A 19,323-nucleotide genomic window follows, 5' to 3' on the forward strand; every position below is an offset into this window, starting at 1 on the left:
AGCCCGGAGCCATGCGATTAGCCGTATAGGCGAACCTGTATCAGCCTTGACCTCTCCTCGCTCTTTGGACCGACCTGGCCAACACCGAAACCACTCGAGAAGCCCATTTCCGTCCGTCGTCACGGCAAATTGCATTTCCTTCTCGTGATCGCTCGTTATCGTCGAAAGAAGGGATTATAGCGGATGGAAAGGGATAAAGCTGCGGGCTTCATGCAGCCAGGAGGCTGAGCAACATCGGAGAATGAGAGAGAGAGAGAGAAAGATCCCTTTGCCTCTCATCGCGCCTCATTTTTGTCTCTCTTCTCGACTTCCCTATCATTTTTCTAATTCCCGCATCGCTTCGCCTCTGCTTTCGCCTCGTCTTAAGTTTCGCGCGTCTTTGAAACGAAAGGGTTACGAGCTCGCGATTAACTTCACTTCGGAATGATGAATTTTACATTGCTCAATTTTCTTTCATCGCCGACAATGCAGCTAAGCCGCGGGAAAAAATTGAAAAATTGAGATGAACGCAGATCGTAGATCTGCCCCCTCCTCCCGACGATGTAGTTAATTAAATTTTGAAGCTTTGCGGAAGGTTTTTAATGATAACACGTTTGCGGACTAATCCCCATTTTCAAATTTGTAAACGCTTAATTCGTCGTAGACACGAAACTTATCTGGAAATGAAATGTAAATGTGTCAGAGCGTGTCGAAGTTTGCTGAATCAAATCTACATAAGGATCGTTTACGATCATCAATCTAACCGTCCGTAAAAATTCTTCTACGAGGAGCGTAAAATATTCCAATCAATATCACACGTAGAACAATAAATCATTTCTACATTTCGTTGTTTCGCACAATGCGCGCGTGTCTAATTCAGCGACGGCGCGAAAAAGTAGAAGAGGGAGAAAGGTGATCATGTTGACGAAGAATAAAGAGACTTTATGATTCAGTAACGTCATCCTTTATCTTCGTTTTGTCAGGCACACTGCGTTACATTCGCTTCTACGCGAATTGCAGCCGCGTATATCGCGAGTAACAACGAGCAGGTAAAACATACGCATAATGTAACGCAATTCGTTCGCTTCGCCATTATGACGAATCACCATCGAGACGTAACACAATTCCAAAATTCGTCCGGCTCGTCGCACATCGCTCATTTAACGATCGTATGATTACACGATCGCAATTGTACGTTCTAATAATTGCACAATAGTAACTGATAACAATGAATAGTCATCGGGGCATCGAGACGAGACATCGTCGTCGGTAACACGTCGGTGCAACAATGACAAATGATAAAATATAATCGTCACAACGGTAACATTAACGACGCAACAATAACGATAATTTTCATTACTACTATTATTATTAATATAATTAACATTATTCGCTTTATACGCATCTGTCTGTTTTGCATTGTCAATAATTAAACTATGAAAAGTGATAACATCGTTCTCTCTCCTCATCGGGCGCTCTCTCTCTCTCTCTCTTTCTCTCTTTCGTATTTCCTTCGTATATGCTGCCATATCCCTATAAGCGCTATAATATTATTTAATATTAAATATTATTCCTGAAATATTATTCAATATTAATAAAAAGTGATTACATGTCCACCCCTGATAATGTTATATGAATATTATGAGAAGTAAATAATATTATTTACTTCAATGTTTTAAATTATCGGGAATATTATAACGTTTAAATGTAATAAGATCATGAATATTTTGAGCATAATAATTCACGTTAATTTTTGAACAAAAATAATATTAGTAGAATATTTTCATAATATTCCACGGATGTTAAAGTAATATAACCACAAATATTATATATAACGGACGTATATAACATTTATATAATATTCCTATAACATTAAAAAATATTATATTTTTGAAATAATATTCTCGGAATAATATTCTTGGGATATTATTTTAATATTATTTTTAATGATATTCGTATAATATTCTAGGAATATTGTAGCGCTTACAGGGATGCACATTTTACACATACATACATTTGTCGAAAAAAAATAACAAATAAAAACACAAACAACTATTGGATTAAGAAAGATCTTAAATAGAAAGATGAAGAATCGGGGGATAAGATGCACAAACAAGACCTGGCGATATTGCAGCGCGCAGGGTTCCTTCTCGCAATAAAATATCTCCGAAAATATATATTCTTCGCACGCTCCTTCCTACGTCGCACTTATTTGCTTATATCCGTTGTATTACCTTACCGCACTTCACACGTTATCATAGAGAGGGGTCTGCAGAAAGTCGAGAGAGATCAGGGATCTCTCCCCTCGCGTGTCGAAGCGATCTCGCACGGCGGAAAACGCCTTTTCGCATTCCGGGAGTATTGACTTACACGCGCTTGGAGATACGAGATTGGCCCGGGATATTCGCTTTTTCGTTCGCGAGACGGCTCGACATCCGGAGATTTATCCACACTGCTTGCAAGGCGTGTGCGCACAATTTTGCGTCGTGGGAGAAGGACTGCGTCTGGAGAGAATTCGACGAGAAACACATGCCGGATGCTCTCTGAGCATAGAGAAGAGTCTTGTAGTATCGGCCATCTTACAGTACCGGACAATTGCTTTTAACACTAGCTAGGAGCAATTTACTGCAATGCCTGTTAACATTGTATCTCCCCATGCAACATATGTACATAGTTGGAGGATCCCTCATTTCCGTTTAGTAGTGAAGAGTACGTGAGCATGAAACTGTATTTTCGTAACATTCGAGGACTGAACGCATTCTATTTCACTTGTAAAAACAATGACACTGATACGTAGTTTAAGAGTGTAAATATTTACTTTAATTTAATCTATCAGCAGACTTTATGTTTAAGTTTAAAAAATTTGATAAAAAAAGATAACTTTAATGCTGGAAGACGATTTTTAAATTTCATGAAAATTGGATATTTCTATTTTTTTAAATAACTCACACTTTTGCAGATATTTTTTACTGTAAATTCTCTAGTCTAATAAAAAATATTTTAGAGTAACATTGTATTTAATGAAAATCAGTTATTCTGAACCACTTTAAAGATACAGCAAAAAAATCTCATCGTGTCCGCTACTATAAGACTTTTCTCTAATTCCTTGGTAAAAATTTTTCTCATAATTTTTATACGAATTGGAACATTTTTCAGAAAACTCAGCAAATCGATATCTTCTTTCAAAATTTTTCATACATGTGAATTCTGAAATATTCTAGAAATTCCTCATCCATAATTTCTAAAAAAATACTTTAAACTCTTTTACATTTCATAACATTTCATCAGAAATTATGGAACAAAACATCTTACAAATCTCGAGATATTTCATAATTGGCATGTATGAAAAATTTTGAGAAAAGATGTAAACTTTTTGAGTGTTTCTGAAAAAGTTTCAATTCGTATAAAAAAATTTGAGAAAGTCATAAAATTATACAGAAATTCTGAAAAATTCTGAGAAAAAAATTTTCATCAGGTTTCCCGCAATCTCTATTTCCGCGAGGCCGCGAGAGCGTGTGGCGGAGCGTGGAGATGACAATTCGACGTAACTGTCGACCTCGATCCGAGCTAATCAGGGCTCTCTTCGATAACGATCGTCTCCCTCGATACGTGCACGCGGCTTCACGTTGTCGATGCGACACGGCGGCATTTAGATTCGCCGTTCGCGTGACACGCTTATGACACCGTTAGCCATCAGTCGTCAACGAGCGAGCGAGCCCTGAACGACAAACGTGCGCGGCACACACAGCGACGCGACGCGTCGCGACGGGGAAAAGCCGGCGGAACCGGCTTATCGGGATGTTACGTACAGCGCGAATGCGTTGTTAAAACACGCGACACGCGCGGCTCATTGCGAGCGCGTGCTCGTCCTCGGCCTGATCTCTCTGCACCGATGTTTTATTAACGACTGGGTGAAACTCGGCCGGGGAAACCCATTTGCCCGGACGCCGAACGGGGCGACAAAATAAATACCGATATCGAGCTTTCTACGAAGAAATGTTACAGTTGCTGCAGACCCGACTTTCAGAAACTGAGAGTAAAGAAAGGAGAAAAGGGTCGTGTGTCAAGTGACGCGGGTGACGAGAAGAAACTGCGCGCGTCGGTCGATGGATTCTCCTGGCTCAGTCGCAAAATTCAATAATCATGCTTTAAAAAGTAGTACAATGCCGACGCGACGCGTCGCGAGAGGCTGCAGAAGCGAGAGAGCTCGCGTCATCTCGTATTCCGTTCCTGGAATTTTCAATCTTGCTCTCTTCGGCACGTAACACACGCACGCACACAAGCACCCACATACACGCGCGAGCAAACACGTACGCGTGATCGCGGCGCTGTCTTTTTATTTATGACCGTCGCACCTGCTCGTATCCTTTCCCCTCTCCCGCTTTTACTCTCGTTGCGTTGTTATGCATGCGAACGATACCGATTCACGACGCACGATTTGCGAGCTTGTCAGCACCGACGAACTCGTGAAAATTTTGATCGGCACCTCAAACGCGACGAATCGCGCGTGTGTAGAAGATTGAGTTTCCGAATAGGCGGAAAGGGGGAATGGAAACGTGTGATCTCAATACGTCTACGTCGAATTAATGTACATGCGAAACCGGCTTTGGAATTTCTCAATATCGCTGCTCGAAATTTTAGGCAAGGCACACACTTTGAAAAACGTTAAATAAATACTATTAACGCTACCAATTTTTCATAGCATATAATAATTTATATAGTTAATTCTCCAGTTTAATAGTTTTTTTTATTGGTTACAAATGAAATTTGTTTTGAGCTTTCACAAGTCATTTAGAATGTACTTTAGACTGCTTAACACGAATCTATGCAGGATTTTGAAAAATTTACTGCAAAAATTTGCAATTTTGACATTTTTCGACGATTAATAATTCTGGACTGGGCTACACACTTCTGCAAAATTTGAAACAAAAGATCTAAGATAAAAAGTAAATCAAACAAGAGTAGTTTTAGGGTTGTATCTAATCTAATCATTGAAACTTGATCTAATTTAATTAATAAATTCCGTCTATGGGCACATTTAGCTTTAAAAAACAGAGGTTCCACAAGATAAAACTCCTTTATATTTTTAAAGTTGAAAATCTGAAATTCAAACTCAAATTTAGGAAATTTTAAATGGCCATTTATACATTTTTTCCAACATAAATAATTTAATTTTGCAAATTTTACAAATTTTGCCGGCCATATTAAATTATCAATTTTGAATAAGAAATGACTTGTTAAATCTCAAAGCAAAGAAAGTTGACCAGTGTTTGATCAGTGTTATTAATCATATTAATATTAATATACTGAAAAAAGTATTTTGTTGTTATGTTCAAATTTCCTTGATTTCCTCGATTTAAATAAATATTTGCTAATATAAAATAATTTATTTTTTAACTTAGCAAATATTTCTTTTAATCAAAAAACTAATGTTAAATATATTTATTTAAACATAACAATTTCTTGTTTAGTGTAATAATTAATATCAATAGTAATTGTAAATGTGTTGACAGTAATTAATAAAAAATGAAAAATCGAGTTGAAGATTGTATGGAGAAATGTGGAGAATTTTACAGACTAAATAAATTTAATTTTAAAATGCCAACACGGGGAATTTAACGGTCTTTAGCAACGTACACAAAAAAAACAGTTGTAGGAAAGAATAAAAGCAAATTTCTCGTAGATGTAAAGATGAATGCGACATTTAAATCTGCTTCCTTGAATTTTAGAAATTATTTCCGTATAATTTACTTGTAAAATTAAAAATTGAATTGAAAATTCTGTGGAAAAATGTTGAGAATTCTAAAGAGTAAATAAATTTAACTCTGAAATGCCAACACAGGAAATCTAACGATCTTTAGCGAAGTGAAAAAAAGAAAAAAAAAACAGTTGGAGAGAATAAAAAAAAAAAATTTCTTGTCGGTGTAAAGATGTATGCGATATTTAAATCCGCTTCCTTGAATTTCAGAAATTATTTCCGTGGTATCAATATGTGCGTCTGGGAAATGTTGTAACCGGAAACACATGAATAGCTACGTTCGAGTAAATTTCCAATACGTCTTCCGCAACGCGCTACTGCACATTGCCCTGAAATTTCGTTCCGGCAGAAATTAGTTTCGTTCAGGGTTTAAAGGTAGGCGGCACTCTCTCTAAATGGCGTACCTCCGGGGCATGACCTATTTCGAAGCTCGTCGGCAAACCAGTTACGCCTGCTAATCATTATTGCATACTTAACTTTCGTTGTGCGAGACGGCCGGGTAGCCCTTGGCGCTTTGGACTTGAGAAAAAAAATCGCGCCGCCATCTCGACCGATAATGGAAAAATGGTGTCAACATTAGCTGTTTTACGCCTCGGCGAGATCATTTGCCAATTACCAAACTCAAATGTTTAATCTCGTAGCTCGTAAGCTTACACGGCGTTATTCGCGTCCTTTCTTCTGATTTCTCGTTAATTGGTATCGTGGGATAAAAAGGACAAATCTGGATTGGCGTCGTGGGCCCCATGTTTGCACGAGCGCGACGAATATTTCGCACGAATCCTCGGGGCACGGAGCGCGAGCAATCACGCCCCCGCGAAAAAGTCCTGACAAACTCCCTTTACGGGGACACGTCCCCGATAAGAAAGTTTTTCGCGAGCCGCCGAATCTGTATTTACCTTCGGCGCGCACCGTGTACCCGGATTATTTATTTTTCCCCGGTGGTTACACAGCACCCTCCCCCCGGCCGGCGGAGGGTTGGCGCCTCTCCGTTATTTTCGCCGTCCGACGACGGCGAGTGCACGGAATTGCGAGTTGGCCCGTCGTCGTCGTCATCGTCGAATCGTTACGTATTCCGCGTCGCTCGTCTCGGAATTGCGAGTTGGCCCGGTTTCGCGAAAGAACATTCGACGAACTTTGATAATCATTCGAAATTTCTCCCGCGCCGACCTTACGTTCAATTTCGAAGGATCGAGGTACAGAGGTGCCCTAGGAGGAACCAAACGTTCAGCCGCACTCGCGAGGATTCTTCGAACGAAAATCGGATCGTCGCGGTGTTTTTAATCGCGAACGATTGAAAAACGAAGAAAGATTGGGTCTCGAACAAAGGGGTAACCACTAAGATGTCTCATAGATTACATGATTTCATTTGATTTCATTTTTAATAGCACGTGTTATCTAATATTGTGATATCGTGTAAATATACGTACGACATTACGATATTGTACGAATATTCGTACGATATCTAGAATATTCTAGAATATTCATACGATATCTTGTGCCGGTAGGGATATGATTTCATCTGATTGCGAATAATTTCATTTGATTACACAATAATTTTTCGTGATTGCATATGTAATTGTCAAATTTCTTGTGATTAAAAATGATTTTATTTGACTAGAAACAGTATTATTTGCTAATTTGTTTTAAATAAAATTAAATCGAGGGCTAACCACTCAGAAAATAGATATATTCAAGACTTCATTGGGATTCATTATGATTGATAAAAGATTTTTCTGATAAAAAGTCAATAAAAATTTTTGATAACTTTTTTTTTTAAAGACAACATGAAAAATTAATTACAAAAGCCAAAAACTTGTACTGATTTCATCAAACTTCATGATAGTTACACATGATTTCATTATAAGTTTCATGATGATTACACATGATTTCGAATTACACAGAAATCCAAAATGATTTCTTCTGATTTACATATGGTAATTTTATTATAATTTCATCTGATTTTACGATTACATTTAATTGCAAAATGAATATGTGAGAATTTCGTAAAGATTTCACAATGATTTCGCAGACACTGTCCCACGATCACATTAAGTGGTTACCCCCTCGATCTCGAAGATAAATAAAGGAAAAATCTATTCATTAAAAAATGTCAAACACGGGAATTATCGAAAGAAGAAAACAAAAACTCCTAGTCGGGTTTTCGGTACATGAAAAATCAATCTCGAAGTTATCGGACACACTCGCGTCTATACGCTTGAAAAAATCCGAGGTGCAATTTTTTAATTAATCTTCAGATGCCCGAGGACAGAAGGCCTAGTAATTTATTCCTTGCTCTCCATTTCGAACTTTCAATCTCATTCTTCGTACGTTACATCCCTTTGAAGTACGCCGAGCTCTCTCGCAGCTGGAATTAATCATCAATTAATCAACAAGAGCGCATGTTGACAACGCTGATATAAAATTATTTGTCACATCATGCGCGCGCGCGCGCGTGTGTATAATAAATTCATACGCCGCGAACGGAATGATTTGTTAATGGACGTATCAGCCTCGGGGCGTCGCAGTCTCCGCTGGCACCAGCAGCTACGGTTGCTGCGGCAGTGTGCGCGGCAACGCGTTTCGCTCGTTTGTTCTGTCACGGCTTGCGGGCACCGCGAGAAACGGACGCACATCGCGTACGACACGGCGCGCCTCTCCGGCGTGGCTTGTATAACATTGTTTGCGTTAGATCTTGCGGGAGAGTAGCAGAGTGCGCTGACGCGATCCGCGACGCGAGGAAGCACCCTCGAGAGATAACTTACAGATTTTTACCACCAAGAACTTGCGACCCGCGCGAGCGTGGATACCATATTGGGTACAAAAATACGTTTTCTACAGGTACCTTACACACAACGTGAGCGTCTCGAAGCCAGAACGACCAAAGTCGCGTTTATTCAACTCTCCGAGCGACTCGGAAGCTCGATGGGAAGGTCTATATACAGATATGAGAACTTTGCTCTTCTCTCCCCTTTATCCCAAAGTCCTGGGAACGGCATTGATTGTTCTGGTTTCGCGACGTGTCAATATACATCCTAAATGTCATTTGTATCGAAGATTCGACCCTAAACTTAATCTGGAGAAGGTCGTGGGCGGTTACGATTTCGCATTACATTGCAATATATGTACCTTCGATTATTACAATAAAGTGTCTCCTAACAAGCGAGGTCTCGACTGAACTGGCACCGTTTTACTTAAAGAGCCCTTCCCTTTCTTTTTACTCGTGAGATTAATTTTAGGATTTTTTTTTTTTGTAAAAACTGTGCGACGGATCGCTTTCAAATTTTGTACATTTAAGTATTCTATGTATCTTCAACAATGTGTAAAAGAAATAATTATGTATGAAATAATACTAAACGTATTTTTAAACGTATTTTTTTTTTGAAACTGTATTTTCAAAGTCTATGTGCACGATAGCTCCAAAACTATTAGACTTCTGCTTTGGCATTTATTATAAAGTCAATGTCTATCTAAAAAATGAACCCATTTTTCAAATTCTCAAATTTTTACAAACATACTTTTTGCTTGACAAAAAACTAATTTTTTGACGAAAATATGTAATATTAAATTCTTCATTTTATATCTTTTAGATAAATTAACATTTTTTAACAATTTTTATATTATACATTGTTAAAGATACTTGGAATAAATGTACAAAATTCGAAATCGATCTGTCGAATAGTTTTCACCAAAACAATTTATACATTTTTTATTTTTGCGTGTAGGAAAAAAAAGGAAAAGCTCTTTAAAGACGCCGTTTTCTTTGTTAAAAATCTTCAAATGTAATTACGAGCATTTCTTATAGTTTACGAGTCACCGAGAATATATATAATATATGTAGTTCTTTGTCCGTGAGTAAGAATTAACGCGATAAGAACACACTTGAAGGTAATGTGTTGGTCTTTCATACATAGTCCACGTTTGGAATGTCTAAGCTATCACTTTCCACGTAATCTGAGTAGATAAATGAGGCGACCGGCCTGGAAAAATGCGTTCCTAATCAAGAAAAAAAGAGTTCCTCGGAGCTACGTGAATTAATGTCACGTATGGTCTACAGTCGTAGCGAAAGTCATACATTATGATTAACGTTTAAATGTATTTATCGATATGTTATACTCACGTATAAAATAAATGGAAGAAGAAAATTAAAACGCAAACTCTTTGAAGAGTGTCTTTTTTTTCTCCTACCGACCTCTTCAGATGACGAGTAATCGTTATCGCCTGCGATTTACTTGTGTGTTGAATATAGTGATAGTTTAAACATTCTACAAGTAGACTATTATTCTCCGTCTGGAGAATATAAAATATTTATATATTTCTAATTGGAAAATTATCTACAATGTACAGTCATTCGCAAGAAATTGAAGAAACAGTCCCATCTCCACGATTACGAGAGAACATTCCCGTAGTCTTTCTTCCCCTTAGGGCATAATTTACTAAAATAACATTTCATTTAATTTTAAACTCAAACACACTAGAAGAGTGTGTTATGTAATTGATAAAAAGAGAATTCCTGTTTCTTAAATTCGTCGTGAAAATTAATTTGATCGTCGTACTCGCTAAGGTCCTGTCCAACAGCTCGACTTAAATGTGCGATACAGCGTCTCTTATCCTTATCAATGCTCGATTTTAAGGCTACTCGAATTTTCTCTCGCTCACCTGGAAAATAGGTGATACCTTAATTAAACCGTCTTTCGTAACGAACCGCCGGCGATTTATCGACGGTAGTCCAGCGATCGAGCAATCATCGATCTTGGCTCGAGGCGACGTGGGAATCCGGGCGATGTGGGTTACAGCACACCGGCGAACGCAAAGCGAGACGAGGCAGGCGGTGAAATCAAGGCCCGTCGCACAAAAGCCGCCGTGTGCTCAAGCCGCAGTCCCGCTGCCTGCAAGCAGCGTATACGAGAGACACGGCTCGGCGTGCACGCCATCGGAGACAATAATTATCAAGCAAACTTTATAACGAACTTGGACATAGTACTCGCTCATCCGTTGCGCGTCTCTGCCGGAATCGACGTCGTCCCGATATCGACGTCCTCCTTTGTCGCGAACGACGAACGATTAATGGCAAAAATCGCGCGAGCCTTTACTCTCTCTCTCTCTCTTTTTCCCTTACTTTCACGTTTGCGAACGCCCAGATCGTCGGCTCAATACGCTTTCACAATGTACGAATGCCCGTTTATTTTAGGATGACGCGAAGAGATTTTATCACGAACTTTTCGGTAGTTTATCATTCCAGCGTGATCCCAATGTTGCTTGTATCTATCATCGTATCTTTGACTACTGGAAAATGTCGTTTATGATATAATGGCAAGAGAGAGCACTGAAAGAATTATTTTGCTGTGTCGTAATCAAAATTTGGTAGACGTAAGCTAAAAACGTGGTTCCTTTTATTTAGTTCTCGCTACAAAAATATATTTGCGATAATAATATTTCAAATTTGATAATAATTACCAATTCTTTTTTAATTATCATTTCCAGTAATACTAAATGAAGGGTCCAAGAAAATAAACAAGTGAAAATAAACATAATAATTGTTTCGTTAATGACGAATTTTAAATTGATATTAACGTAAAACGTTACGCAAATAATTTGATTGCGGTTACGTTGATTTAAATAAATTTGTGAACTTTGCTCTGTCCACAATAAATTTGATTGGCGCAAATAAAATATTTCGCATTGCCAATCATAATGTACGTGTGCCAAGTATTTTGATTGCAATTAAAAAAAAATAACTTTCTCAGTGGGTGTGATTCTGCGAATGGAAATTCGACAATTTTGAAGACAGAATTTTCAAAAGTTTGCCGCGAAGATTCTAGGAGCTATTCGTGTATGATAAATCTTATATCGCATATAGCTATATGAATAAGAAATCTCGATATTGCTTGGATATGCGTATACGCGCTCTAATACTGAAATCGAAGGGTATACTTCCAAAAATATCTCTCTCGACTCTTTTTACGAAGGCACTTGAATATTATTGCTACTTTTCAATAAATCAGAGATTAAATCGAACCATAGAACACCGCGCAGCGCAATATTCCCACCTCTTCGCAGTTGGAATACTTTTTGCGCGTAGCGGGGCTTACACTCCCGAAATTCATTCTCAAGCTGTCTCCTTAGCAGATTTGATATTTCATAACTTTGTGAGCCAAAGCTATAACGTATAACACCGTGCGCGTTTTGTATATTCCACCGAGTCTAATACGGTATCGGCGATATTCGGGGAGAAAATCTCGAAAAATCTTTTATTAAAAATATTCCATATCGGACCATCTTTCTCGGCACGTCTCGCGAACGCGCTCGCAACTTATGAAAATAGTTTCTCGGCGATTAAGTAATATCATAGTGAACTACATATCATAGTGAGCTAGCACTTTAATACGAGAAGACGACGTTCTCGTCCTTCGTCAATGATCCCAAAGTCGTCGCGCGCGGGGCGCATCGACTCGGGCTCGCGCGAACGTTTAGGCTCTTCGTCTCGAGCGCGACAGGAGCGCGTCCTTCGTGGCACTGACATAATATACAACGCACGCGTTCAAGACGTCACGCATTCCATCCGTGTAACGGCCAGCCGTTCGTAGAATCGTGACAGCGAGCCCTCCGTTCCTCGCAATTGGAACGACCCTGAACTCCTCCTCCGTCGTCGTCGTCGTCGTCGTCCGACAATGACGACTTTCACTTGGCCACTTGGAGAGAGACCCCGGGAGCCGATCGGCCCGACTGACCGACCGACCGAAAAACGCACGATCGCCTCTCATCGTCGATCCAAGAAACGTTCGATCCTCGTGCTCGATCTCCAAGGACGCGAAACGCGAACTTGACACGTTCCTGTCACAGCAATTTTCTCCTACGGCCTCCTTCTCGATGGTTTCCCAGCTTGAAATGGTCGTTGAAAGCGCTCCCGTTACCCATGGTTAATGAAGAGCTATCCAAACCGGCATCATTAATGGCACGTTAGATGACCAAGGGACGCATTGTCGCGAAAATAATCGCTAGGCATATTTTGATGATTGCGGGGACCACTGGCGTGATAACTGGCAGGTCTGCGAGGTCCGATGAGTATATATATTTTCGTGAATTGAAAGTGTGCCGACCGAGTTGCGATTAATATATCCACACACATGGGAACATTTTAACCGTGGTTTCCAGTCTTCTAGTTCGTCTAAACAATTATCTTAATTTGCATTGGACCAGGTCGGAATTGAAAAGAATTTCGCCGTTACTTCCCTCTTACAAATCTGTCGTAAACATCTAGCGATATAACAACTGCCCTTTTAAGCATTGTCCGTTTGCCCAACGAGTCGATCGCAAAAATTCGGAACGATCTCCTTGAATTCTCTCCCCTCCGCGGCAAGCAACGTCCACGCGTATCCTTCTTCATTTCTCTTGCCGATCCTCGTCGACCGCAAGTCGATGACTAGTTTTAGATAAATCCACATCAGAGCGCGGTGACTCCAATAAAATCCAATTGGTGCCGAGCGAATTCTCTCTCCGTCCTTTCATGATGAGGATCTACGGCGTCGCGCGGCGGCAGCAGCCTGTGCTGCCTTTAAGTCGCACTTCGCACATCACGGCAGCACGTCTTGTACCCATTTTCCCTCTTTCCCTCCCCTCCCCCTGCTATCGCACAAATCTAAATCGATCCTGCCTCGATCGAGCGACGACCGGAAAATGTCCAGCGCGACCAAGGTTTCGGGAGTCGACTCCGATCACGCGCGAGGCTGATGGACGACGGTGGTTCTCGACTACGCGACGATGTCCATATCGGACGAGGAGTTCGACGTGGTCACCGCCAGGCTGCCGAGGGTGTCCTCGTCGGCTAAGCCGTGGTGACAGCCGGTCGCAGGTGGGCTCAATGGTGGCAGGTGCGGCGACGACAGCATCGGGTCGCCGCCGTGCACGGGGCCGACGGTGTCGTCCTCCATGAGGTCCTCGAGATGCGACATGCTGAGACTCGTCGCCTCTTCCGTCACCGTCAGATCCGGCATCTACGGCAGAAAAAACATCCGACGTCCTGTAAAACGAGCCGTCCACGAGCGCGCCGGTACTCGGACCTGGGACTCGGACGGGATGCGAGGCGTGAGACGAGAAGCGGGAGAGTTGAGAGGGACCCGACGAGTATTTCCGCATGCGAGATCCGCCGCCGTGGGAGCAGGAACGGATACGCTGGAAATCCATTATGAAAATAGGGATGTTTGGAGTGTCGGAGTACTTCCGTGAAAGTAGGAGCGGACGTGGCGTTGAAGTCGCCGCGATTGGAAGCCGGGATTGGGATATGCGCTTATATTTGATCAGGCCCATTGGTGGTTAATGATAGTGCGGTGCGGTGCATCGAGTTTACGTGTATGCGAGGAATATTGAACGCTTATTGCTATTTACATTGCTCGTATGATAGGATATGATGAGATTCGTGGCGAAATGGGCAATAAGGAACTGACTAGGGGATGCCAGTTTCGAAAGCCGTTAGATGAAAAAAATGAGCACGGAGGAAGCGCGGGGTGTTTTAATTAAACGAGTCGGTTTTAAAAATACCATAAGATAACAAGTAAAAAAATTGATGACACACGACAAGATAGGGTAAGATTGCCGAAGATCGCACCACTTTTCACATAAAGATTATAAATTCTTCCAAGAAGATTTATATTCTTGATTATACATGAAACAATGAATTGTTGATTTAATACTAATTTTTATCTATGTGCGATATCGGCGACCTTACCCTACAGTCTTCAATAAAACAATAAAAAGGGTTGGAAGAGGTGAAACGGACCACCTTCTTTCGCTTCCAGACGATTAAAAAAAATAAAATATTCGGTGTAAACGAGCTTTAAACGTCTACGTGTTACCTGTACGCATTAATCGAAGTAAGCTGATTGAAGCTGTTTCTCAACCAGGCGCGCAGTTAACTCCGGCAACTTTGCGAAGTCACAGACGTGGGTCGGCTTACCAGAACCGGAATTAATTTCCAATCGCATTTCAGGCGCAAACGACTGTGATCCAATTTGCCTGCCGTTATATTACCGATGCAACTAATTCGTCGGATTACTTGCTACAGTCTTCCCGTTGCGCCGAATTCGTATGAATTACGCGCAACGAAGACGTTCGCCTGTACTACATGTACACCGCAAGTAAAAGGAACCGCAAGACAAATCGCGCGAGCACTACTACATCACTTAACTGTAAAGTATGTTTTCTGAAGATTCGTATAAATTGGTGATTCATCAGAGGCTAATGGCGGGCACAGTTCTTTTTTTGCGGCAAGAGAAAACCGCGCGGATGTATTTCTTATTCGTTTAAATAATAAAGATCTCTCTTTCTCTCTCTCCGGTTTAGCGTTTCGATACACGACCGCGATCGTGCGATTTCATATTTGACGCGGCGGCGGCGGCGGCAGCGGTATTCGAAGCAATCGCCCGCACCTTTTTGTTTTTTACATAACCGCCCGTGCACTTGGACGACGCGTTTTAAATTTGCATGAAAAAAATGCCGCGGCCGTTGCGCAACGCGGTTTCTGACGTTACAGCTCATTCGGCGATTATCCTTTGTCCTGGAGTGTGGCGCGCGGCCGTGTTCTTCACGCGAAAATATACGCGTCGAGATGCGAGATAAAAGGTATACGTCTCGCGTGAGGTAGCGCGTACGATAAGAGGCGGACGGGGCGATAAGGACGTACTGCGCTCCGCGGACGTACGCACGATGCCGGTGGCAAAGGTAAATATTTTGCACGACATTCAGGCGCGTGCGGATTTAACGTGTGCAATTACGTTTTGCAATTATGCAATCTCGGGAACGAACGCGTTGCGCAAATCCTTCGCGCGTGTAGCGCCTTTTCTAGCGCGCACCGCGAAATAAGAGCCACTTTTGGCGAACTGTAACGCCTCGTTTCAACATAAAATAACAAATTGAGTAAGAAGCCTGAATATAAGTAGAGGTGCTACAAGCGGATCCTTAATAAATCGACCACGGAGAGAGTTTTCTCTTAAAATAAATGAACTTTCGTAAGCACGGTAGGCGCGGAACAACATGGGGGGTTTATGAAGAATTTGACTAAAAAGTATTGTTACTGAATTTACTGTAACCTTTGCTCTACAACCGTGGATGCTTCGTGTCCGATCGATTTCTATTTGTGATATCTACACTGAGGGAAAAATTACTAAATTTTGATAAATATTCATTCAATTAGTTTTAACAAAATACAATATTTACTAATGAATATATATTTATATTACAAATCGCTAATTTAATTTAGGTGTCATTTTTTCCTGTAGAATAAATATTTATGTTTCATAAATAAATATCTCACTAGTGCTATTCAAATGAACATGTATTATTCATATTTATTAAAATTTAGAAATTTTTCCTCTCAGTGCGTCATTTCTCGAAATTTCAAAGGCAATTAATTTAGAATACATTATATTTTTTTTTCCCAAAACGAAATGCAGATATTTGTTCTAGAAATTTGAGAGTACATGTTCGTGAATTTTTAAAAATTTTTCAACCATGTTAAACAGGTGAAAAACATGGTCGAATTCAAGACATCCATGGAGTTGTTGCTTTTCACATTGTGTTGTAAGGGATAATTTAATTTCACTAAAATTATAGTAAAATTTTTTAAAATTTGCGTTACTATGACCACCACCATAATTTTGAGGATTCCGAGAGAAAATTCCGTCCATATAGATAGATTCAGGAAGCTTATCGTCTGACCAGCAATATTACCACCGATTCAGAGACAATCTCTCCTTCCGTTACAAAAATTGTATTTCTATAGATTTTTGATTAAAAAAAAAAAATATCAGGCGCCCCTTGCGCCTTTTCCCTGAAAATAATTCATCTTTATCTGGGGCGCATTTGTACGACATCGTTTACATTTCGCGCAAGATAAATCGAGGGACGAAATTAACGTTAAGCAAACCGGCGATTAAGTGTCCCAGTAAAATTCTTCGTGCAATACGCGAGACACTTCCCTCTCGCCTCGGTCGGGACTCGTCGCGCGAATAGCGGTGCGGGACGTTATCAATGTTTAAATTTCTCTAACCGCGAGGAAGCTGCTTGTCAGACTACTTACGCTCCGACGGAACTTTATCTCGAACAATAATTCAACTCATCCCTCTCGCGGTACGTCATCTCGCGTCTCTCTTTCGTTATCTCGCGCGTCGCAGCGCGACTCCGAATATTTCCGAAAGCGCGACGAGCGGACGTAAATTATAATGTCAATGCACACGGCAATCGTCTCTTCTATGTGCCATCGTATATGAAACGAACGGTATTTTAATGTTCATCGTGGGAACTCGAGAGGCGTATTACACAAATTTAAAAGGGTTATTAAGTAAGGTTTTTTTTTAAATATTCGTATGTCTTATATATTCGAAACACCTATCAAAGACTTTATATAATATTAATCGTGCTGGAAACATGTTGCAAAAAAGAATTATTTTTCATAACGTTTGTGTACAATCGTTGAAAAAAAGTTGGTTACATAAATTGGGAATCTGATAGATTCTTCCTCAATCAGTACGTCTGTCGGAAAATGGACGAATCAAAATCTTCTTTTAGATATTATCAGATGAACGTGATTAATTCCTTTCTATTGAATATAGCAGAATAATGATACTAAGTTTGTATTTAGATCGGTATAATTTTTTAGTGAAAAAACGTCTAGTGAATAAATTAACCAGAAAATATACTAATTCAATCCTTATAATCTATTAAAGTTGCAAAATACCGAATTCAATCAGTACAATCAGAAATTCTGTTGAGTCTCATCAAAATTGCATTCTGTCACGTAGGATCACTGCGCCAGTCAATAAACAAATAAAAAATTAAACTGCTCAATGAACATATCAACAAAATTTTAATACATTTACATTTTTATACAAAAAATGATATTTAATAGAATCTTTATGAAAATTAGGTCACAAGAAATACAATCAATTTGCAATTCATTATTTTAAAGTCTTATTATTTTTATACTTTTCTGAAATAGTCATTGGTAATTGTTCAGCGATACATAATATATTAATAAACGCTATATAACATATAATATCATATACATATATGCATGTACGATATAATCTTACGTGTAGTCTCTCTTCAACACTTCAAGTTTATGATTAAAAGTTTTGCGGAACGGGCGGCGAACGTCAGTTACGGTACGTCGGTGTCGGTACGAGTGTAATAAAAGAAAATGTTGAAAGCCTCTTCTGTTTCTCCGTTTATATCCCCTCGGCGACTTGGCCTCTTTACGAGGCCCAAATCTGTCGTCGTCGAAGCGCGGCACCACCGTCGTTATCGGAACTTCAAGAGTTCTTAATCGCATCACGAAGCCGCGCACGTCAAACCTCGTATGTACGTACGTACGTGCGCGACCTTATCTGGCCCACTAATTCAACGGTAACTTTTGCCGCTCATCTCACGAGATATCTCCGTCATGGGGCGTCCCTAAAGAGAGACGACGACGACGACGACGACGGAGGCGGCGACCGCGACCATCGCCGGCGGCTATCTCTAGAAGAAGATTTGCTGCCCCTCCGGTCGGAATTGGGGAGCGAAATCGTAACGAGGGGCAAAACGAACAGGGAACGATTTGCACGACGGCCAGACCGCGATAAGCCGCGATTCATTATTCGGAACAATAATCCGCTGCCGATGTAGAATTGCCAGATGGGAGAAGTCAGTTTCTGTGTACTCGTACGTACCAAAAAATTAACATTCCGCAGGATAATAATGAATAACGAAGCGAGAAATAATATATCTGGCCGCCTCTTTTCAAACGGGAATTATAATATTCGCAATAACTACAATAGTTAAAGTAAAACAATTGCGTTGAATTATAATAAATGCAATTATTATAAAAAAGCTCGTCTGCCTCTCTCTCTCTCTCTTTCTGCCGGAATTATTGCAATTACCATACTAAAACTGTAAAATTGTGTGTGTGTGTGTGTAAAATTGAAAATTTGCATAATGCTCGCGTGAGAGGCTGCAAATTGTCACGTCCGAGTGTGAACGAGAATTTCGAAAGGTGTGCATGCTGCCCGCAACCGCTTCGTCATCGAAAGATCGTACGGTGCTTGAGAGGTCGTCATCGAAAGTTGCTCGAGAAGCGGCGAGAAACGATACGTCAATCGTATGTAACGTAAATGAGAAAATATTTCTCATTATGCAAACACGGCCGGCTTTGGATCGATCTACGGTTGCGTAATGACAACCGTTACCGCCGCGCTGTCAAAAGACACACGGCCTTTTTTCCTTGTGTGTTACGCGCTCTCGTGTGTACGAGAGAATTGATAAATGAGTACACGAAGAGAGAAAAGAGAGAGAGAGAAAGAAGAGATCACGAGTGAGTAAGCAAACAGCTATTCGTTTCCGTCTCTCTTTCTCCCTCGCAACAGATGCACGCATTATCAAACTAGTCCGGCGAACGAGCGGAAGGTTTAATTCGGATCAAGGATCGGATCGATCGTTACAACGACGTCGTCAGTCGCTCGCTGTGTCGATCGAAAACCAACTGTCGCATTAAGATTAAACGACTCGCCGTTACGAAACGACACTTAATAAGGCTGATCGAAATTAACAATATTATT

At 40.5% G+C, this 19,323-nt stretch overlaps 1 protein-coding gene across 1 annotated transcript in view; it reads right to left on the minus strand.

Annotated features, from left to right (window-relative positions):
* Positions 1 to 920: 920 nt before the first annotated feature.
* Positions 921 to 19,323, minus strand: part of LOC105203278 (transcription factor EC) — a 136,593-nt gene continuing 118,190 nt past the window's right edge. The window contains 1 exon segment of the mRNA XM_026139239.2: positions 921 to 13,728. Within this exon segment, the coding sequence (XP_025995024.2) occupies positions 13,486 to 13,728 (243 nt within the window). The 3' untranslated portion in view covers positions 921 to 13,485.

Source organism: Solenopsis invicta, chromosome 5 (assembly GCF_016802725.1).
Source record: "Solenopsis invicta isolate M01_SB chromosome 5, UNIL_Sinv_3.0, whole genome shotgun sequence".
Classification (NCBI taxonomy): domain Eukaryota; kingdom Metazoa; phylum Arthropoda; class Insecta; order Hymenoptera; family Formicidae; genus Solenopsis; species Solenopsis invicta.